General features: G+C 43.8%; 1 protein-coding gene across 4 annotated transcripts; it reads right to left on the bottom strand.

Annotated features, from left to right (window-relative positions):
- Positions 1 to 731: 731 nt before the first annotated feature.
- Positions 732 to 21950, bottom strand: MTIF2 (mitochondrial translational initiation factor 2). Of its 4 annotated transcripts, none has more exons than XM_063123808.1 (14): positions 21867 to 21950; positions 18372 to 18588; positions 16744 to 16864; positions 14039 to 14210; positions 12062 to 12222; positions 10946 to 11122; positions 10546 to 10685; positions 9462 to 9586; positions 8522 to 8726; positions 7509 to 7761; positions 6427 to 6567; positions 3569 to 3733; positions 1657 to 1797; positions 732 to 1239 (listed from the first exon to the last, which is right to left on the bottom strand). In XM_063123808.1, the coding sequence occupies exons 2-14, from the start codon at positions 18579 to 18581 to the stop codon at positions 1070 to 1072; spliced, it is 2181 nt and encodes a 726-aa protein (XP_062979878.1). In that variant the 5' UTR covers positions 18582 to 18588; positions 21867 to 21950; the 3' UTR covers positions 732 to 1069. The 4 variants fall into 4 exon arrangements, with proteins under 4 accessions (XP_062979878.1, XP_062979880.1, XP_062979879.1 ...); XM_063123810.1 differs by having other exon boundaries at positions 18372 to 18583; positions 21863 to 21890; XM_063123809.1 differs by having other exon boundaries at positions 21863 to 21882.
- Between the last annotated feature and the right edge of the window lie 1356 nt (positions 21951 to 23306).

Raw genomic sequence — 23306 nt, 5'->3', positions numbered from 1 at the left:
GGGCCTTAGAAATGAAGTAAGAAGCATACCATGAAGAGGGTAACGGTACTATCTTACATTTTGTGAAGCCTTTTGGGGGATAGGAGCTGAGCAGCATCTCAGAACACTAACAAAAGAGTTTATGAATCATATAGCAAAGAATAATTATTTAGCAAAGAGCTACATCTTGCAACAGTGTTGCTTTACTAATGTGTTTATGGCAATACTTCTTCCCCACCCCCCAAATACTACCATCATTGGTTACTTGAAATAGCCCTGTCCTATTCCTTTCAATGGACTTGCTTTGAAATCCTGTGTTCAGGATAAACATGGATAACACTTCATTTTAGAAAAGGCTAGGCTATGGACTGCTGCCCCATCATTTTCAAAATGCACAGCTATATAGAAAGTAAGAAGCAAAAGGTGCAACTATTCATGCAAGGCAGAGCTTCAGAAAGGCAATCTTCATTAGTTCTTGATGAATCCAAGTGTGAGTCATCACATGAATGTACCATTATTGGTAAGCATCCTGAAATGCAGAGGTAACTAGAGGTTGCATGCCCTGAAAGTACATGCATGGAGGTTGTGCCAGCTAGCTCTACTGAAAACATACATGTCTGAATGTACATGTGTTCTTAATGCATGAGGAGTTTGTGTGAACTTCCTGCATAATGAGTAACGCCTTGTCAGGCAAGAGGACGGTTCTTCCATCCTCGATTCCCTTACCTCATAACTAACTGAGCACACACTGCTACTCAACAAAATTGTTTTATTTTGGCTTACCCTTTATTAAGCACTTGTTTCAGGGTATTTAAATTCAGTACTCCTGTCACAATACATGAATCCAAGTGGCTGTTCGAGTATGTCCCAGTATTATTTCACCCTACCACCATAATGATTGTATCTTCCACAGGTTTTTTCATTGAAGTTGTGTGTTAGGTACAACACTAATTAAAAAATGACACCCCCGTTCCTATTTACAATGGAAGCTGCTTCCCAAAAGGCTCTATTCTTATGACACTGAAGATTAGCCATAATTAAGGTTAAACTCTACATTTCCAGTCCATCACATCTTAGGTTGTTTTAAGATTTAAAATCCTGGGTCCCAAGAAGTCTTCTGCTCAATTTCCTTTTCGCTGAAACAAATAATCTCATCTCTAACTTTAAACTCTATGTTCTTATCCAAACTAAGTCCACAATCCATGCCGGTCTTGATTATGGGGACATCATCCTTATGGTGCTTCAGTGATGATAAGCATCCTAGGCAAAAAAGACAGAAGTAAGCAAGCATTCCAATGCAATATTTATTAGAGGGTGAGAAAGAGCATAGGCTGCAGAGCTGTTTAAATCCAAAATCCTTGCATCTTGTAGTGAATTAGTAAGTTACAGCACTTCAGGGCATTTTATGCTAAAATGAAGTATTGGGGCAGGAGCGTGACAGAATTTCTGATGGCTCACACTTTATTTGGCATACAGAGATGCTTAAAATTATTTAGACTGCCAGATTAAGTACAAAACTAATAACCAAAATATTCAGCTTTGGGGCCAGGGGCAACAGTTATAAAATACCAGCATCCGCTCAAGACCTAATGAAGGAGTATCCTTATTGATTTGAACAACACTGTGAGAATCTGGGTGACAAAATTAATGACCCAGTAAGGGAGATGCTTTACTCACCTGTCCAAATAACTTCTCCATTACGAATTAGTTTAAACTTCATCTTCCTGTCTAACTGCCCCTTCTGTACTCTGCAGCCAGCTACTGGAACTTTACTTTTGCCTTCTGTGATTTCAAAGGTTGCTAAAACAGCAGCTTCCCCTAAGGAAAAATAAAAGGATGCATGAGAATCATGACTAAAGTTTAAACTCTAGGCATTCTGCTCCTTAAAAGGACATGAAACTTCTAATTCTTCCTGCACCAGACTTTCCAAATTACCTGACAAGGAAAGCTGAATTTGGTACACTATTTTAAGATATGTAATTGAGCAAAACGGCATTCACTCCCCTTTTGAATTATCCAGAAGCTTTCACTATTTTGCATAATTTATTCTGGTTTTGCTACTCATGGGGAAAGGCCAAGAACAACTCAGGACACAAAGCCACATGAAACTCTCAGCCGTCCCTCTGCACTGAGATTTCAGCAGACATTAGCAACATATGGCCTGGTTCGCTTCGTTTCTTCCTGTATAATATTGCCAGGATTCGACCATTTTTGTCTGTCTCTTCTGCCAAGACTCTCGTTCACTACTGCAACCTTCTTCTCTCTGGCCTTCCTTCGTCTCACATCAGTCCGCTGGTCTCTGTCCACCACTCTGCCGCTAAGATCATCTTCTTGGCCCGCCGCTCTGACCATGTCACTCCACTTTTGAAATCTCTTCATTGGCTTCCAATTCACGCCAGAATCCAATATAAACTTCTCCTGTTGACCTTCAAAGCTTTCCACGGCCTAGCTCCTGCCTATCTCTCCTCTCTCATCTCACACTATTGCCCCGCTCGTGCTCTTCGCTCCTCTGATGCCATGCTTCTCGCCTGCCCAAGAACCTCTACTTCCCTTACTCGGCTTCGTCCTTTTTCTTCTGCTGCCCCTTACGCCTGGAACGCTCTTCCAGAACACTTGAGAACTACAAACTCAATCACAGCTTTCAAAACTCAGCTAAAAACCTTTCTGTTCCCTATAGCTTTTAAATATTGAGTTTGTTCTGACTCTATACTGTTTAGCTTCACCCTACCCAGTGCCTGTTTACACTTCCCTGTGCCTGTTTGCATTCTCTTTCCCTCCTTATTGTTTACTACAACTTTATTAGATTGTAAGCCTATGCGGCAGGGTCTTGCTATTTACTGTGTAATCTGTACAGCACCATGTACATTGATGGTGCTATATAAATAAATAATAATAATAATAATATAATAATAATCATGGGTTATTAATCCTCTGTGTGTGTGGCTGCCATTTTGAATATTCAATCCTGCATTCTGCACACCCGGCCACTGTGGGTTATTTGAGGGTTAAACAATCCTCGCACAACTCTACTACTAATCAAGGGTTATATGAGGTTTGTTTAACCTTTGAATAACCCATGGTGATTGTTTCACACAACGCAGTGCAATCCCCAACCGCCCCGATTGTGGGTTGAATATTCAAAAAGGCAACTGTATGTGCCTGACACACACTGCAGCTCACCGGAGGTTATTTAACGTCATGTTGTGCAAACTGGGTCAGAATTAAGCATATCTTGGTAATGATAAAGCCTAGAAACTTGTTTTAAAAAACAGAACTGAGATTCTCAGGAAGTGGAATTTCTGCAAACAAACATGACATCCTGTCCTTTTGCTTTTACTTCCAGAGGAAATAGAAAGCCCTGTAGATAATTTTTACCACTTCATGAATATCAGTACTTTAGGAACAGTCATTCTATTACTACGATTTGAACGTAAGAAGAGGCGTGATGGATCACACAGAGAGTCCATGTAGTCCACGCTCCTGTTTCCCACAGTGCTCAAACAGATACTTCTGGGAAGCCCAACTGCAGGGCATAAGAATCAACAGCACACACCCCCGCACCCCCAGCATCTGGAATTCAGAGGTATACCTAATACATGCTCCTCCACGACACAGGGTAAACTGCTGCTCAGCTCGTCCTGCAAGTCTTCAACAAGCCGGTAGATAATGTTGTGCATTTTCACCTTTATTCCCTTCTTAGTAGCCAGCTGCTGAATGGATTTACTTGCATTCACATTGAATCCATATATAACACCTAAGAAGTCGACAAAAAGAGTAAATGTAAAATATTTTTTCCTTAAAAAAAAATGACGTAGCAATATTTCAAATACTAAAGATAGGAAGATATTTGCTACAGAAAAGAAAACCCAAAGTTCTGTACCAAGGTAACAAACTCTGCACCAAGAAAAGCTGGATTTTGCAACCCAAATAAATCATGCCCATTGGCACGTACTTGCTTCTTGTACATGATTTACTGTAGTGGTGCAAGTCGTGGGGAAGGGGGGCTTGGCTACTGGAAATCTACTGAACCCCTGTCTGTAGCTTCTGAAATTTCCCCACGCATCGCTCATAAGGGCAGTCTATACATACTAACTAGGAACAGGCAATGTGGTGCCCATGGGTACCAATGAGTTCCCAGACACTTTCTTGGTGTTTGCCTAAGTGCTTTAGCCCTCCCACTTAAAAGAAAACAAAACATTTTCTTACTGGCAACTGGGATAGTTTAGTGTATTGGGGCTTAGACCTCACCTTTGCATTGCATTCAGTCTTCCAGGCAGGTTACTTGTCCTTTGCCATGCCTCCCATGGCAGCCATTTGTGGTAGTGCCAAATGTGCCCATGGCCCAAAAAGGTTGCCTCCCCTACACTAAACCATGGTTTAGCACCACATGGATGAGCCTACATGAAGCTCAACCCCCTTGTGATATTCATCACAAGCTGAATATGAGCCAACAGTGCGATATGGCTGCAAGAAAGGCAAATGCCATTTTGGGCTGCATTAATAGAAGTATAGCTTCCAAATCACGTGAGGTACTGGTTCCTCTCTATTCGGCCCTGGTTAGGCCTCATCTAGAGTACTGCGTCCAGTTCTGGGCTCCACAATTCAAGAAGGGCGCAGACAAGCTGGAGCATGCTCAGAGGAGGGCAACCAGGATGATCAGGGGTCTGGAAACAAAGCCCTATGAAGAGAGACTGAAAGAACTGGGCATTTTTAGCCTGGAGAAGAGAAGACTGAGGGGAGACATGATAGCACTCTTCAAATACTTAAAAGGTTGTCCCACAGAGGAGGGCCAGGATCTCTTCTCGATCCTCCCAGAGTGCAAGACACGGAATAACGGGCTCAAGTTAAAGGAAGCCAGATTCCAGCTGGACATCAGGAAAAACTTCCTGACTGTTAGAGCAGTACGACAATGGAATCAGTTACCTAGGGAGGTTGTGGGCTCTCCCACACTAGAGGCCTTCAAGAGGCAGCTGGACAACCATCTGTCTTGGATGCTTTAGGGTAGATTCCTGCATTGGACTCGATGGCCTTGTAGGTCCTTTCTAACTCTGCTATTCTATTATTCCCTCTCCTCCTTTGAAGCTGAGAGGACTACTTCGGCAGAGTTTAGTTTCACTTTCCACAAAAGCTAGGTACAAACCAGAGATCATGGTTTAAAACAAGGGGCCTGTTCAGACAACATGCCAAGCCATGGTTAGGCTGCTAACCCTTTTGCAGCAAATGGTTGGTGAGCATTTTTAAACCATAGTTATGTAGCCACCATGCTAAGTCAAGATTCACATGACATGCTAAGCCATAATGTTTAGCTCACAATGCTTAACCACTGTGGCTTAGTGTGTGGTCTGATCAGGATCAGTATGTACAAACCAGAGATCGGTTGTGGTTTAAAACAAAGGGACTGTTCAGACAACATGCTAAGCCATGCTTAGGCCGCTAACCCTTTTATAGCAAATGGTTAGCCACGATTTGAACACACTCACTATGTAGCTACCATAGTTGGGAATGGTTCACATTGACATGCTAAGCCATACTGTTTAGCTCAAAATACTTAACCACCATGGCTTAGCATGTTGTCTGAATAGTGTCAGACTCTGGTTAGTTAAACAAGCCTGCTCAAGGACCCATGGTTTGAAGTCGGCTTGCTTGGAAACTGACCAGAGTTTGGTTTAAACCACAATTTCTGATCTGTACATACCAACAAGCTTTTTGTGGAAAGTGAAACTCAACTCTGCCAAAGTCCTCTCACCTGTGGGGAAAGAGAGAGAAGAATGTGCAGGCTGAATGGTTTCCTCAGACTTTCCCATGAGGTGCTAAATCACGGTTTAGTATTACATATGAGCTAGCTCATACTTTCAAATCTGTCTTCATAGCCATGATAGCTAGAGAGACTTCATTGAAAAAAACAAAACTTCCTTTAAATAAAAAAGGAAATTATCATGCTAAAATTTGTGTCCTGAATTCCCCGATTTTCACTCACACACAACCCACACAGCCCTTTCAAAAGTGACATTAAACAACCTTTTATTTTCCACCGCCTATTCAATCAGATTCCTCTTTGTACCTTTACATGGAAGGTGGCAATACAGGACTGCCCCAATCCTACGTGTGCAGCATTTAGAAGTCAGGATGGTGTATATGGCTCCCATACCTGTGCCAGGAACCTTATGTGCAGCCCCAACAGATGGCATCAGGTGGGCATCTAGACACAATCTAATTGATACTACACTGCGGGAGGAAGGAAGGAAGGATTTGCCTTCCCATATATCTTGCAGTGTGGATGGGAATGTAGGGACACTACATGCAGTCACTGCAGCACACTTTGTGCACAATTTATGATTAATTACCGAGTTGCTAATTACCTGAAAGACAACATTCAAAAGCCTCTAGCTGTTCAGCAAACTTAGCCACACAATTTCATACTAAGCACCTCATATGACCACACTTTACCTTTAAATGTTTCCGCAAGATTTATGTCATTTTCACTAATATCTCCAACCCCACAATGGATCACGTCTAATTCACATTCCTCATCGGCATCATAGGTGTCCAGGATATTCAAAATGGCTTCCACAGAGCCATCAACATCACCTGGGGGGAACACGAGTCCTAGTTAATTTCAGTGTGGAGGATGGGAAATGACAGGTAGACCCAAAGAAAAAGATAGTAGTGCATCAACTACCAATAATAATCCTTCAGGAGCTTAAGCTGTGCACGTCTCAATCAAGTGAGTGGGAACCAAGCAATGACTACACCTCATGGATTTTGCCTCATTTGTGAAAAAAGTGGGGGGGGGGGGAAACACCTCCAAGCCTTTCCAGTAGCCTACTTTAAATATTGTGGGGTGGTTTATTTATTTATTGCATCTATATCCCGCCTTTCTTCCTCCAAGGAACCCAAGGCGGGATACATAATCCTCCAACTCTCCATTTTTATTCTCACAACAACAACCCTGTGAGGTGGGTTGGGCTGAGAGTCTGGTTGGAGTTCATGTTCCATAGTCTACACATAGGGCCATTATCAATCAAGACAGGCACCAGTTTCGATTCCAGTTAAATTTTACCTGCATGTTGCGCTTCATACTTTCTTCTCGTGGATTGGGAGTTGTGCCTTCTGAGTCCAATGTCTCACGCTGGGAACTGGCTGCCTAAAACTGAGCTCCTCTTTCTAGTCTCTTTTCGCAAAGTCCCAGAAGAGTCTACTCCTATTGGTTCTGTTTCTAGCTTCTTCTCTGGCTCTCCCAGAGGCCTTTTTATAGATTCAAGCCACCCCAATCTCCCTCTTTTGCCTCCAACCTGTAGCTTAGCTTGTTATGGAGGAAGAAGCACAGTGTTTAGTCCTGGTTCTCCCTGCATTTTTTTTTCTATTACAGGCGAGCTGGAACCAAAGCTTGGACTTCACTGTTGTGCCTAGATGGGGTGTGTGGGAGTGGTGTGTGTACGTGTGTGTGTGTGTGTTCAGGCTCAAAAGCTCAAGCATCCACAGCGCAGCTCTGAACAACAGGATGAAACCTCAGCAGAAATGGACTCTACCTTTAATAATGATAGGCAGCATGTTTTTGTCGCTTTCAGTTTTCTCTTTCGGCCGCATCACCATGAGGTGCCTTTTGGCTCTGAACAAGGCCGCCCTTCTCTGTCTCCAGGTCATGTTGGTCAGCCCCTCTTGCTCCTTCTTGTAGGCATCCTTGTGCGCCTTCTGCTTTGCTTCTATGACGTCTAGATCCTTCTTCCCTTTCTCTTGCTGTTCGACGTAGGTTCTCCACTCGATAACTTCATGAGCCCTTTGCTTAGCAGAAGAACAAAAGAATTAGTTCTCTGGATCAAACCAGGTAAGTCCATCTAGTTTACCACTATGGCTTGGATCCTAAGTTCTGTTCTTCTCTGTGTGTGTGTGTGTGTGTGTGTGTGTGTGAGAGAGAGAGAGAGAGAGAGAGAGAGGGGTGGGTGGGTGGAGCTCATCTACACCAAGCATGATATTCCACTATGAAAGCAGTATGAAAGTGGTATATAAAAGGCAGGAGCCACACTACTGCTTTATAGTGGTACTGGAGCGCACTGACAACTATTGGGAACCATGACACATCTACACCAAGCAGGATATAGCACAACGAATGCTGTACGAAAGCGGCATATGGTATGTGCCAATGGCCCCCAACAGTTGTTAGTGCACCCTCTGTGTAAATGCATCCTCTGTGCAGAGGGAACATGGGGCCTATTTTGTCTTCTACAGCTGCACTACCTGCGATGGGCTCAGAATGAGGACATGGGGCAGAAATGAGCGGGAGCCCTTCCACCAAAACACCATCCAGGTAATGGGGTGGAAGGAAACAAGTCCTAACAGTTTCAGTGCTGTTAATACTTCCTTGCATTGCAGCAGTTGAAGCCAATCCGTAGTTATTCATTCTACAGGACTATGCTGTTCCTTCTCTCCAGTATCTCGTCCCTACAGCTGGCCCCTATTGCCTGGAACCTAGGTTAATTGTCCCACGACAGAACCAACCCGGGGAACACTAAGTTTAAATCCTAAAACGAGAAGCCTGAAGTACCTCAGACTCTACTTCAAGGATTTCCTCTCCTGCTGACGGGATCTCCTTCCACCCTACAATCTCCACCGGCCTGCTCGGAGAAGCAGTTTCCATGGCCTTGCCATTCTCATCGAACATCAGGCGCACTTTGGCCCAGCTTTTTCCAGCAACCAGAATACATCCCTTTCTCAGAGTACCTCTTTGGATGATGGCAGTGGTCACTGGACTGGGGACAGGGAGGACAAAGGAGAGAAAATTACATCTGGGTTCACATTCACAACTAACTTAAGGCTTTTAATATGTGTATTTTTAAAAGATGTTGTGAGCTGCCTTGAATTATTCTGGTACAAAATGTGAGATATGTATACTTTAATACACAAATATATTCACAATACATGCTTTCTATTTACTTTAACATTTGTTCATCACGTTTGTACTGTGTTCTTCCTCTAAATAGTTTAGGGCAGTGTACATATGTCCCCCTGCCCCACCCAAGTTATCTGCACAACAACCCTGTTTGGTAGGTTAGCCTGGAGATAATGACTAGCTCACAGACACTCAGGACTGACTGAGGTCTCCTCTTAAGTAGGCCCCCTTGGTCCCTATCCAACACTAGAGCAGTTCTTCACAAGGGCAAATATCTATGTGAGTTTCACACTGATTTTATTAATGCAATGCTAGAGTGCAAGCTACTGGATCCAAATCAACAAATCCTCCTGATTTTATTTAGAAGAAATCTGTTTTATGCAAAACATTTAAGTTTTAAAATCAACAAAGAATAATTCACAGATTTTTTTTTAACAATACGAGATCTTCTTGAACTTTTTTTTTTTTTGCAAATGAAGTGTGTGGATGGGTGGGTTGTTTGGATTTTGGAAATTCCAATGCAACCCAAAGCCAAGAAAATAGGAAATCCTGGCATGAAATGATGAAGAAAAAAAGGCACATGCCTGTGGCTTACCCTTTCCCTTTATCTGTGCGAGACTCCACTATGGTACCTTCGACCAGGCCTTTGCAGTCTGCCTTCAGTTCCAACACCTCAGCAAGAGTGACAGTTGCCTCTGCTAAAGCCATCAAGTTGTCACCCTACAAATTACACAATCCAGAAAGAAGTAGGGATCACAACAGGGTCAAAGAAATTAACGTTGTATTAATGCAGCAGAATTGTAGATTGAAAGTCTAAACTGCTGCATAGAAGGCAAATTAGGGATAGGGCACAGTCATGGCCTCCAAACGGAGGCTGCGTTAAATCACTCTACATGGAAGAGACAGCATCATGTGGCCAGGTATCCGTGTGCAGGAACTCTTAACATGCATCAGCCTAGTCCAGTTTTCTCCATGCAACTTTTATTTTCTTACTGGTGGTGGTGGGGTTGTTTGGGGCATTTGCAATGGCATGGGGGGAATCTAATCTGTATGGAGAAACACCATACACGAATATCTCAGATTATCTGGTTTAATTTGGGGACTTTTATGTTTCTTTCTTCATCCCATGCTTTTTTGTATCTTGATGAAGAGTTCTGAAGAACTCGAAAGTCTGCATACTTTTGCAGGATTTTGGTGGGTCCTAATAAAGGTAATGCCTAGTTGTGGACTTTTCTCCCACCTCACTACAGCAGCTTCCACGAACAGCTATATGGCAGCTATGACTGTGCGCCCGCCCATATTTCGTTAAGCGGTTTATTCAGCCTCACCCATCACAAATTGCCCTCAGTAATTCTCTCACAAATCAATCAGCTACAAGTTTAGTTGATTAATCTACTAATCTGTTGATTTACACCTGATGAGCAGAAAGACGCTGCTGGATCAGAGGCCAACTTGAGTTTGTAAGTTTTCAGTCTTTACGCTTGCTACGCCCTTTGCATCATCTTGTTTAATGTTGATTTCCAGGATGTCAGCTCGCAGTGGAAGTAACTGTCCGTGTAAACCCACCCTGAAAACTGTGCACTACTCGGCTTCAAGATCCAGCTTTCATTTTCTGGAAATAAAGCCCACACGTGAGCCGCATTTAGCACAAGGACAGCTCTGAGGTTGGTTTGCGTTACCTTTAGAGCGGAGATATGGACAGCCTGGACGTCTCCTCCGTACTCTTCGCAAACCACATCGTGAGCCAGAAGTTCTTTCTTTATCCTGTCGGGATCAGCTTCAGGCTTGTCGCATTTGTTGATGGCAACAATAATTGGAACTGAGAAAGAAGAAATGGGGAGGTCCAAACACAGCCAAGGAGGTTTTCCGAACCTACAGTTCCAACGAGTGGAAGGACTTCTAAGTTGCTTCGTTTTTATCATTTCAAAAGGAGCAACATAAAGATATGTATCTGATTTGTGCACCTAAGGCTCAGGACCGTATGGAAGAACATTCAGTGGCTATGAACAGTATATGAACAGTGGGACTTATCTCTGCCCCCGCCCCTTCACTCCCCCGGCAAAACAAAGTCTGCTGTACCTTTGGCATTCTTAGCATGTTGAATAGATTCCAGAGTCTGCCTCATCACACCATCTTCTGCGGCTATCACCAATATAACAATATCCGTGACATTTGTACCTCTCGCCCTCATGGCTGAAAAAGCAGCATGGCCAGGAGTATCAAGAAACGTTATCTTTTCTCCAGAAGGCAAATCCACTGCAAGAACAAAAATGGACACACAATCCCTTATGAACAAGAATTCTGTGCCCCTTGAACCAGTTCCATAGAACATCCCATACAATGCACTACTTCTGTCAAGGTTGCAATTCCTCATACACCAGCCTACCTCAATCTAGGGGCCGGCCATGCTCTCTGGGAATTATGGGAGTTGTAGTCCACACATCCAGGCTGAGCTAAACTCTGGTTTCTAGCAGAGATGTCTGCTGAAAACATTTGAATTTGATACAGTCACTTGGTTGCAGTCCAAGCTCCACTGAAGAATGGACCCTTAAGATTCAAAGCTGCTTTTTGACACTGTAGGAAATAGATTGGGTTGAGATGTAGTTTCTTGTTCTTGGGCAGATCAGGGAGCTTTATTTGAACCTTGTTAACACTACATTGGCACTTAGGTCCCCTTTTTTTCTTATATCAATATGCTTTTATATAGATTTTGAGGTTCTCAGCACTTCGTATGCATGATCTTGTTTTAATTCTTACAATACCCCTGCATAGGATCCCATTATTATTATCCCCAGATGCAGGACCAAGGGTCCATCTGGCCCAGCACTCTGTTCACACAGTGTCCAACCAGCCATCGGCTAGAGATGAAGAAGCAGGACATGGTGCAACAGCACCCTCCCGCCCATGTTCCCCAGCAACTGGTGCACACAGGCTTACTGCCTCGGATACTAGAGACGGCACACAACAAAAAGCAAACAAACCAAAGTATTGCACTAAACAATGTTTTCTGGCAAAGTAAATATAAAGCAAGGGTGGCTATCCCGTTGTTGGGATCCAACTCCCATCAGCAAGAACAACTGTCAAGGATGATGGGAATTTTAGTCCATCATTATCTGGAGGGGCACAGCTTGCCACCCCTAGTATAAAGACAAGCAAGTATTATAATTAGCGCAAATTTACTCAAATAAATCCTACCAAGGAAGGCACCGATATGCTGGGTGATGCCTCCTGCCTCCATTGCTGCCACTTGAGTTTTTCGCAGGCTGTCAAGTAACGTGGTTTTTCCATGGTCAACATGGCCCAGTATGGTAACAACCGGAGGCCTGGAGGTTAAGAAAGCTGGATCTGCAGGAGGCCTGCAATGAACAGCAACACATTTGGTTTGTAAACAAAAGAAACCCTCATTGTGTTTCTCCTTAACATTCCCCTCTTGTTTTAAATTCCTGAGTAGCAATGATTTCTGCATGTGACCATCAGTAACCAGAAACAGCTCAAAGCAAGAGTCCTGTCAAGATCTATTCTTCCTACAAAAATAGGGGGAAGCATGAATTTATGCCTAAATGAAACATGGTGCCCAGTTCACAGCAAAGAGTTTTATTTCTCTCAGTGTGCTCTTCGTTCCTCTGATGCCATGTTTCTCGCCTGCCCAAGGGTCTCTACTTCCCTTGCTCGGCTTCGTCCATTTTCTTCTGCTGCCCCTTATGCCTGGAACGCTCTTCCAGAACATTTGAGAACTACAAGTTCAACCGCAGCTTTTAAAGCTCAGCTAAAAACTTTTCTTTTTCCTAAAGCTTTTAAAACTTGATTTTGTTCTGACTTTATACTGTTAGTTTTACCCTACCCAGTGCCTGTTTACCCTACCCTGTGCCTGTTTGCATTCTCTTCCCCTCCTTATTGTTTTATTATGGTTTTATTAGAATGTAAGCCTATGCGGCAGCGTCTTGCTATTTACTGTTTTACTCTGTACAGCACCATGTACATTGATGGTGCTATATAAATAATAATAATAATAATAATAATAATAATAATAATAATAATAATAATAATAATAATAATTCACTGGGTGAAAAGAGCTAACAAGTCTTGGAAAGGTTTTCATTTCGAAGCCTATGCTCACATGAAGGTTTCAGGACTTCTATGAGTTTTATTTGGGAGTATGAACAGGAACACAGGAAGCTGCCTTAGAGCAAGTCCTAGCTCAGTATTGTCTACTGATTCTTGGGTTTCAGATAGGGGTCTTTCACAGCTCTACCTGGAGATGCTGGGGATTGAACCGGGATTTTCAAGCAGGGGCCCCCACCACTGAGTTTCGCCCCTTCCCTAATAGCCACTTGCTTTGTTGCCTGTGGCAAATAAGGATTTCTTTGCGGTGACCAGTCGGGGAGGTTTTGTAAACTGCAAGTCAGCTCTTTTGGTGATTTGACACAGAATACTGGGTGAGAAAATTTGAACTGAGCTCACTGGTTCAAATTTCATGACAGTAATAAACTCTGTAGGTGGTTTTAGGCAAGCCATGGTCTTTCAGCATCCGCTACATAGGGACAATTCTTGCCTACCTATCATACGCTGCTTCTATAAGAATTACTCGGCATGTATGTGAAATACAAGGAACATTGAAAGCACAACACAAAATCAGCCTTCCCCAGCCTGATGCCCTCACTAGAGGTTTTGGACTACAACTCCCATCAACCCCCATTAGTAGGGTCGCCTGGCCATACTGGCTGGATTTGATGGGAGTTGTGGTCCAACACATCTGGAGGACACCAGCTTTGGGAAGACAGATATAAAAGCTAAGGATTATTCTTTTTTTTCAGGTGATCCACATGCTACAAAACACAGTAAAAGGCAAGTAAAACATTTTGTGGGCTAACAATGTGTTTTTACGTAAGCTGAAAATGACACTTCCAAGGCTTGGAGCCTAACCTTTTGCTCCATAAGCAAAAGGAGTTTCCATTCAATTAAGCAGAGATGTTCTCACAAAAAAGGGCCCCTCTTTTATTTATTTATTCCGTTTCTAATCCTTCCATTCACGGCACAAAAAAGTTAGGATCCAAACATATTAACTGCATCTCAAAGACCATGATTATGAAATGGGAGCAGTGAAAGGAAAAAAGTTACAGAAACAAAACAGTGTATGGACAACCAGAAAAACAAATAACCAGAGACTTTTACCTCCTAACAGCATCTTTGTTCTCTTTTATTTTTTCTTCTTTCAACTTGGCCCATTTGTATTTCATGCCCGATTTTTTAACAACGTCCCTGATCCTCATTTCATCTAAGACCGAATCTGGTTCAAGTGAGTCTAAATCAATGTCTGTGTTTAGCAGGGCTTCATATATATGATCTGAGTAGAGAAACGGAACATTGAATTGGGCAATGCTCCAACTTCAGGAAGATCCCTGTGATGAAGGAGCACTAACTGGAGAGAGTCTTGGTCACATAATAGGCCATGGTCCATGGATGGGAGTGTAGACACCACCAGCATAGTCACAGGATTCAAACCTTGCTATTTTGCCAGATTCTGGTGTAAAGATCACGTATTGTAATGCCCTTATTATTATTACCACCACCACCTTTGTTAATATATTTCATGCAGTGAAGAATATCTAAATGACGCCAGCTGAAAGGGATTACAACAAAGGATTGTTTTCTACATGCACACACACAAAGCATTTCTCTGGGACTAATTCTATAGCAAACTCCTTTAATTCAAACTTTTCTCAGATGAAAGTAGCTCAAGCACATCGGAAGCAGATGGCTGAGGAATGCTCCCGAGGATGAAAGACATCTTGTACAAATTTCCTTCACAGGCCTTCGAGGTACTGGAAAGGCAGGAAATATTGAAACAATTAAGAGGGTCTGATGAGTGACATGAACTCCACTACAGAACTCATGAATCAGCAGATATGAGACACAGAAGTTGGTATCCTGTCCTGTGAAAGGCTGTGAAATTGAGAGAGAAATTGACCCAAGTAGCATGTAATGAAAAAAAGAAAGCTGAACACAGCTTTAAGTGTTCATTTGCTTCAGTGGATGGTGAAATGGATGCTGAATCATTGAATTCAGCAAACACCAGAGCAGTATGATAGACTAAAATGTATGGCTGTTACATTTGATTCAGATACAATTTTCCAAAATCCATATTGGTATAATATCTTTATTAGGCCAACTGAAGTCTCCACAAAAAATGTACAAGCTTTCAAAATCTCAAGACCTCTTCATCAGGCAAGGTGTTTTAAAAAGCTTATGCATTTTGGATGATCTTTTGGTTTGCTTAATAAAGCTATTACAGCACCATGTACATTGATGGTGCTATATAAATAAATAATAATAATAATTACACTAATATGGATTTTGGAATTAAACTCATGGTCAACACAGCTGGCTTCGTTTTTTGTGAATTGTATTCTTGAGTCTGTGGCCCTTGCGCTTTACCCACTGGGGTGCAAATCTGAACCCAGATTAACAGATGGGGATTAGAATATCCAGGAGTGGAAGGAATAACCCACTCCTAAATAACCTTCATCACTGAAAGAGAATGCTTTGAGTTTTTTTTCCTCCGTGCCTCTGGCTCAAGCGACTCTGAGGTTATGGATAGAAGAGGCTGCCTTATTTTGGGCAGGACCATTAGTTCATCGAGCCCAGTGCTGCCTACTCTGACTGGAAGCAATTCCCCAAGGTCTCAGGCACGGGCCTTGTCCAGCCTTACAACCTGAGATCACTTAGCTGCACCAGGGATTGAAAGTAGAGCTTTCTACTTTTTACATTCTCTAGCACTGAGCAACAGCCCACCCCTGGGGCACCAAGCCTCTTGCATCCTCAGTTCCACACTCTGTATAGGAAGTGGGGCAAAGCCAGTGGCCTTTCTGGGGGGCTGAAAGTGTTAACTCCTGCCACATAGACAACATGGGTTGGGCTGGACCTGCAACCTCGGCTTCCTCCTCTTTGGTATGAACAGGGGTGGAGAGGACAGATGAGGAAATATTTAGAACAGCACAAGCATAATTTCCCATTTGCACAGTGGCTGGGAATGCATCAGAAACAAACGCATCACTTTTCTGAAAAGTCCTGCAGATCAGCCCCAACCACAAAATGCTGCTCAGACACAACTGCCCTCAGCAGCTTCAGGAAAAAAATGTCCCAGGAAGTGGTCAGCAGCCTGGCATTAAGACACCCTTATGTGATGTCTTGAAAGGCGCTGCCAGATCAAGCCATGGTTATGAGTCTCTATACTTGAATCTAGACTTGGAGTGTGTGTTTTGCTTCTCAACGTTCCCAAAGCCAACTGGGGACTTTGAGCCTAGAAGCAGAGAGCTGGAGGCCAAGGCATAAGTTATAAAAGCTAACGCTCTGTTAACCAGGCAAGGACAGAAAGCCAGGCTCAGAGGATTTATAGAAAGCCTGTCCAAAGGCTTCAAGTGGCAATGTTGCACACCTATGCCTGCAGTGGGCTCTGAGGCTGGAGCGCATACAGTCCCAGGAAGCTCACTAGGCCAGATTCCTGCCTCGGGCCAGGCAATTCCTAGTTCAAACTTCAAGTCCCTGAAAAATGAGACAGAAGCTCAAGAAGGGACATACGAGGTCAACCATCAGGTTAATTTCCCCCCCTGTGCTCTCTTTTTGTGTGACGGGAAGCCATAACCTGGGATAAAGAGGCTTTTGCTGGAATTGAGGGCAGGCAGGCAGCAATATATTGCCTTCTTCCAGTTCCATAGCAGATGCTGCTGCATGTGAGCTGGAAATATGCAACCCTTCTTGGGATTCACGTACCAAGCTGAATCTCAAAGGCCTCAAGCAGGAGCCAGTAGAGAGCAGGCTCAAAAGGATGGCTCCCTTAGTAAATTCAATGCATCATTCAGTCAAAGAAACAGGCTCACCTACGTCTTTATGCATAGCTTTTGCAAGGTCTTCCACAGTCATGCTGGACTTTATCTCAACCTCCTGCTTCTCTGGTTTCGACTGTATGGCTCGCAATTTCTCCTTGCCAGATTTCTTCCTCTGCAAAACAATTCAAGAAGTGCACGGGGCTCAATGGAAAGGAAGCACTTTCCAGAGAAGCTATAAATGATCTTTAAATCAAAGTTATGTGATGTTATTAATACATTCCCCATCTCCACACTTCCCCATCATGTCTGAACATTTATGAACAGAAATAGTTCTAATTTGGAGGTGATAGAGATGCAGTCAAGCAGGCATTTCTCCCCACATTTCATTCACACCCAAAGGCATTTTTAGATTTTTGTCACATTTGAAATCATAGATCATCACAAAAATATTGTGACAAGTGCCACTGAAATCCAGGTGATTGTTTCTCCAGGTAAATATACTGAGAATCTGAGTGCCAGGATAATGCCTTTTCTCACAGCCATTTATTATTTATTTATTTATTTATTTATTTATTACATTTTTATACCACCCAATAGCCGAAGCTCTCTGGGTGGTGACCATTGGACATATGGTGACCATGCAGGGCTGCTTGAGGGTCTTGTACAGAGTGAACGGTACACAATGTTTTTCCCCTCCCCTCTTTCAAACTAAAACAACTCTGAGCACCTGCAGAGTGCCTTTTTCAATCTGATCGGAATCCGCTTTAAAAAAAATCAATGAAAACACGGAATGCCTTTGAGTACGTGAACCGTATCCCACAGCTGGTATGAACTTTTTTCCAAAATTCATAGTAAATAAGTAAGATTGGGCCTGTCACTGACTCCCAGCCTAACTACCATACAGGGTTGTTGTGAGGATAAAATGGAGAAGAGGAGGACCATGTGAGCCACTGTGGCTTCCTTGCAAGAGGAAAAAAAGTGGGATATAAATGTAATACTAAGAAATAAAAATAAAGAAATAATGAAATAATTGAGCACAGGATTTTTGTTCAACACTCTGGTTCTGGTAACTGGGATCTTATACTATATGGAGGGCAGCTTGGAAGTTGGTGAGCACAAGGAAGTACAAGACATCGCAAGGTTTCTCTTGGCTGTCACACTTTCCAGGCAATTCAGTTCCTTCCCAAAGCTGGACATGGTTGGTGAGTGAGTGAGACTGAAGCCAGCTCCTGCTAGAGATTATTCCAATAGTCCATTCTGGCCAACAGCGGCACATACACAGCTGTGCGCAAAGATCTCCATGTGCTCCCTCCACTGAACAGAGAGCTGATGCTTGGTGCAGGGAAAGGTGGGTAGAGCACAACATAAAGTGAGTTTAGAAGGATCCTCTCCTTATCGGGTTCAAAAAAAATTGAGAGATAAAGAATTAACCAATTTGTTGTCTCACATTACCCTTTCAGACCTCGTTTTTGACAAGTTTCTCTTGTAGGTTTGTAGCTTTCAAGATGGGCTGGGCCAGAAGCACACATGAATTTGCTGGGAAAAGTTCAAACACTTGCACACATCTCTTTTTCATTAATCGTTGTTCCACAGCATTCATTGAAGATCCCTCTATAAACAGCAGTAGCTAGAAGCGCACAAGAGTTCTTGGAAGGAAGAATGAAATAGCTGTTAATTACCTCCTTAGTAGTTAAAAGCCTCAATTGTGAGTTGGTGTCTGGCTGCCAGAGCAGAGGGCACAGCTGAACTGGGCACATGGGGTAGGCAGATGACAGGACAGGCTTCCACTGTGCTCGGTGTACTTTCCCATAAGCCAGAGAATGCAGCTGTCTGCAAGCACGATGCAACTGGGCCAAGTTCTCCAGCGTCAGCATTACCCTCCAGTTCATTTCTTCACTGCAAATAAGGAAAAATGCTGCTTGAATTAGACATCTTACAAGGCTGTACAGACCATCAGAAGTGACCCGTAACCACAAAGGGGAGCACCAGATGCAAAGGAGGGCAGGGCTGCGGTACTGGGCACAAGTGTGTGAAAGAGATGTCGGCCCCTGCGTGATCAGAATGCTGGAGTAGTTGGATCTTTGGTCTGACCCAGCAGGGTTCTTCTTACATTCTTATGTAATTTTACAGGGGGTCAAGACATTGTATTCCACTTGTAACCCTACCAAGTTTCCCCTACCACTTCTTCCATCTTTTTTCTTAGCGCAGAAAAATCATTAAGGAGAAAAAGATGGAATAACTGCATAATGGCTTCTAGTTGGTAGCACTACGAGCCCTCTGTCTGGAAGCATTTTTTGTGGAAAGTTGCTGGAAAACATGGCGGTATGTGTGTGTTTACAAATGGGACCCCTGTAAAGTTCCATGAATGAAGCAGGGCAATTTCATGATAGAAGTGGTGCTTCCAGACAAGGCTTTTATCGCACCATTATCCTGCCTCATTCACAGAATTTGACCAGGGAGAGGGGGGGCCAATGACAATCTCTTCCTTTTGTAACCCTCCCATGTTTCCCCTCTGCTTTTCCTGCCTTTTTCTTGCCATTGTAAACCACCCAGAGAGCTTCGGCTATGGGGCGGTATATAAATGCAATAAATAAATAAATAGAAAATCCGTTAAGGAAAAAAAAGATGAAAAATTGGCCCTCTGCCTCTCAACAGTTAGCACTAGGTGCTTTCTGTCTGGAAGCACCCTCAGTCTCAAACGTTCCATGAGGGTCTTTTATTGTTTTTCCTGCCACAGACTCACAGGGCTACTCAGTGAAGACTGGTATTAGTGGGGCAGTGAATCCTCTCCAGATGTCAGTCAGAACTCCAAAGGTACCTCTCACCTTGGACAGCTCCTTTAGAGTACTGACTGAAACCCAGAAAGGATTTATCAACCCACTAACATTGGAGCCACCAGCCTCCATTGGGGGCTCTTCCTCTGCAATCTGACAGGGTATATTGGCCATCCAGCCAGTGTGGTGTAGTCATCTGGATCCGTCGCTCCAAATGACAGCCCAGGTAGATGCGAGGGCCAGGAGTGCCTACTATCAGCTTCGGCTGCTACGCCAGCTGCGTCCCTTCTTAGAGTCAGAAGACCTAAAGACAGTTGTGCACACGCTGGTAACCTCAAGGCTTGACTTCTGCAATGCACTGTACATAGGGCTACCATTGTACCTAGTTCGGAAACAACTAGTTCAAAATATGGCAGCCAGGTTGGTCACCGGTACATCTAGGGGTGAGCATATTCCCCTAACGTTAAAATCACTCCACTGGCTGCCAATTAGTTTCCGGGCAAAGTACAAAGTGTTGGTCATTACCTTTAAAGCCCTAAATGGTTTGGGTCCAGGTTACCTGCGGGATCGCCTTCTCCCATACAGTCCGCCCTGCACACTCAGGTCCTTTTATTATTATTATTATTATTTATTTATATAGCACCATCAATGTACATGGTGCTGTACAGATAACACAGTAAATAGCAGGACCCTGCCGCGTAGGCTTACAATCTAATAAGTTGTAGTAAACAATAAAGAGGGAAGGAGAATGCGAACAGGCACAGGGAAGTGTAAACAGGCACCGGGTAGGGTGAAGCTAAACAGTATAGAGTCAGAACAAACTCAATATTTGAAGGCTATAGGGAAAAGAAAAGTTTTTAGCTGAGTTTTAAAAGCAGTGATTGAGTTTGTAGTTCTCAAGTGTTCTGGAAGAGCGTTCCAGGCGTAAGGGGCAGCAGAAGAAAAAGGACGAAGCTGAGTAAGGGAAGTGGAGGTCCTTGGGCAGGCGAGAAGCATGGCATCAGAGGAGCGGAGAGCACGAGCGGGGCAATAGTGTGAGATGAGAGAGGAGAGATAGGAAGGAGCTAGACCGTGAAGAGCTTTGAAGGTCAGCAGGAGAAGTTTATATTGGATTCTGGAGTGAGTTGGAAGCCAATGAAGAGATTTCAGAAGTGGAGTGACATGGTCAGAGCGGCGGGCCAAGAAGATGATCTTAGCGGCAGAGTGGTGGACAGAGACCAGCGGACTGATGTGAGATGAAGGAAGGCCAGAGAGAAGAAGGTTGCAGTAGTCCAACCGAGAGATAACCAGTGCGTGAACGAGAGTCTTGGCAGAAGAGACAGACAAAAATGGTCGAATCCTGGCAATATTATACAGGAAGAAACAACAGGATTTAGCTACTGCCTCGATGTGAGGAGTAAAGGAGAGCGAGGAGTCAAATATAAAGCCAAGACTACGAGCTTCCGTGACCAGAGTAAGCGTCTTCCGGGGTGAACTTATTTCAGTCAGCTAAAACTAGGCTGACGTCAGTTTCCCAGAGGACCTTTTCTTCTGTCTCCCCCAGATTGTGGAATGGCCTGCTGGAGGAGATTCATAAAACTAACTCTCTGTGTGATTTTAAGGCAGCTTTAAAGACTAGACTTTTCCGGCAGGCCTACCCAGATCCATGTAAAATCAAGATATTTTAAGATGTATTGATTCCTGTTCTAATGTTGTTCTCCACCTCGATCCAAAGGGAGAGGTGGGTAAGAAATAAATATATTATTATTATTATTATTATTATTGGTTAGAGTGTTGGACTGGGAGTCGGGAGATCCGGGTTCTTGTCCCCACTCAGCCATGGAAGTTCACTGGGTGGCTTTGGGCCAGTCACAGGCTTCTCAGCCCAACCTACATCACAGGGTTGTTGTTATGAGGATAAAATGCAATAAATAAATACGGTCACGAGGAAATATTATGGAATATTTCCTCATGGCCACAGCGAGGTGTGTCTGCAGCGCTACTAAAACGGGTCAATCTCGGGAGGTGTTTGGAAGGGCGCGTTTGTGGTTACGTAAAGCAGAGGGAGGGGGGCAGAACAGCCAACTGTTCCCCCCAACCTGTCTTTTTACAACACACACACACACACACACACACACACACACACACACACACACACACACACACACACACACACACACACACACACACACACACACACACACACACACACAGAGCGAAAGCATAATGACAAGCACGGCCCACCTTGGCCCGCCCGCCTTTTTGCTGCGTTATCCCCGCCCGACCTCGAGGGGGCGCGCGCGCGCGTTCCTAGACCGTTAACGCCGCCCTTCAAGCGCTTCCTCGCTCGCCCGCTCGCGTCGCGGGACAGGCCGTTAAAACCGCCGGGCGACATTCCTTCGCCCCGGTCTGTCCACCTACCTCCCTTGTCGCTCCGACAAATCCTGATTCGCCGGAAGGACCTTTCCTGCAGGAGTCAAAAGTGCCCGCGCCGCCCCTAAAGGAAAGCGAAAATGTTTCCCATACCGGAGAGTGCTACTGAGCACGCGCAATTTTCCCCCGCGCATGCTCGGCAGCAGCGCCTGAAGCTCCGTGCCCTTTCCTTTGCCTTCACGGTCATCTAAGGGAGGGGCAAAAGGACCCAGGTTCTCCCACCGTCCCCATCCCAATCCCTGCCAGATCTGCTGAAAGGATCTTAGCAGGTGATGGAAAAGTCTTCTGCATGGGCATCTCTAAAGATTCTGCCCGTCAGAAGAGACCCGGGGTAGGCAGATTTTCGGATGACAAATCCCATCATCCCCAAGACAGCACACTCAATGTTCAGTATTGGTGGGATATGTAGTCTAAAATATCTAGAAGGCGGTGGCCCTGTTCAGAAAGCACCTTAAACCATGGCTTTAACCTCAATGAATAAAAGCCTTATTCGCCGAGGTTAAAGCCATGGTTTATGGTGTCTTCTGAACAGGGCCACTGAGTTACCTAACTAACCCTGGAGTAGCAGAAGTGGGCTAAGTGGCTCCACGGCTTACCGTATTTCTTCGATTGTAAGATGCACACTAATTTCAGTACCACCAACAGAAAAAAGCTTTGATTCGAAGAAATAATAAACGCACCCGCGATTCTAAGACGCACCCCGTTTTTAGAAATGTTTATATGGGGGGAAAAGTGCATCTTAGAATCGAAGAAATATGGTAATTCAATATAAGGCAGCTCCATAGGTTTCCTTTTTGTAGCAATTACATTTGTTTTTATGGATTTATTGCCATTTGTTATGTATTTGTTTTTATTATGTATGTCCTGAGAGCATTGGCTGTAAGGTAACTCATATATTGAATGAATGAAATATTTGTATTTCTCAATATTGTGGCTGTCCCAATTATCTTAGTCCACCATTAAACTCAATGGGAATTAATTTTGAGTAAACATGTATAGAATTAATTCCAAATAGGCATGTAAAGCACTCTAAGGGTGCAATATTATGAGTGTTTAGACAGAAAAAGTCCTGCAACTCCCAGCATGACTGGCTAGGGAATACTCTGGGAGTTGTAGGACTTTTTTCTGTTGTCAGGGAAATCCACTACACTGTCTCAACATACATTGGATTGCACCCTAAAGCACTCAGCAAGCATTGTTGGCTGGGGGATTCTGGGAGTTGTAGTCCAACACATCTGGAGGGCATTAAGTGTGAGTTGAATGCTATAAAGGTTCTCAAGGCAGATCACAGTAATACAAATCAGATTATAAGGACAGAATCCCTTAAAGTCTATATAAGCACTTTACATTGCTTCAAAGCTCCTATGGCGCTCATGAGAACGGTAAAACACACTGCCATTCACAGTATTAGCTCAGCAGTAAGAACAA

Source organism: Elgaria multicarinata, chromosome 4, assembly GCF_023053635.1.
Source record: "Elgaria multicarinata webbii isolate HBS135686 ecotype San Diego chromosome 4, rElgMul1.1.pri, whole genome shotgun sequence".
Lineage (NCBI taxonomy): Eukaryota > Metazoa > Chordata > Lepidosauria > Squamata > Anguidae > Elgaria > Elgaria multicarinata.
The sequence above is the reverse complement of the archived record's forward strand: the minus strand, read 5'-3'. Positions and strand labels throughout refer to the sequence as shown.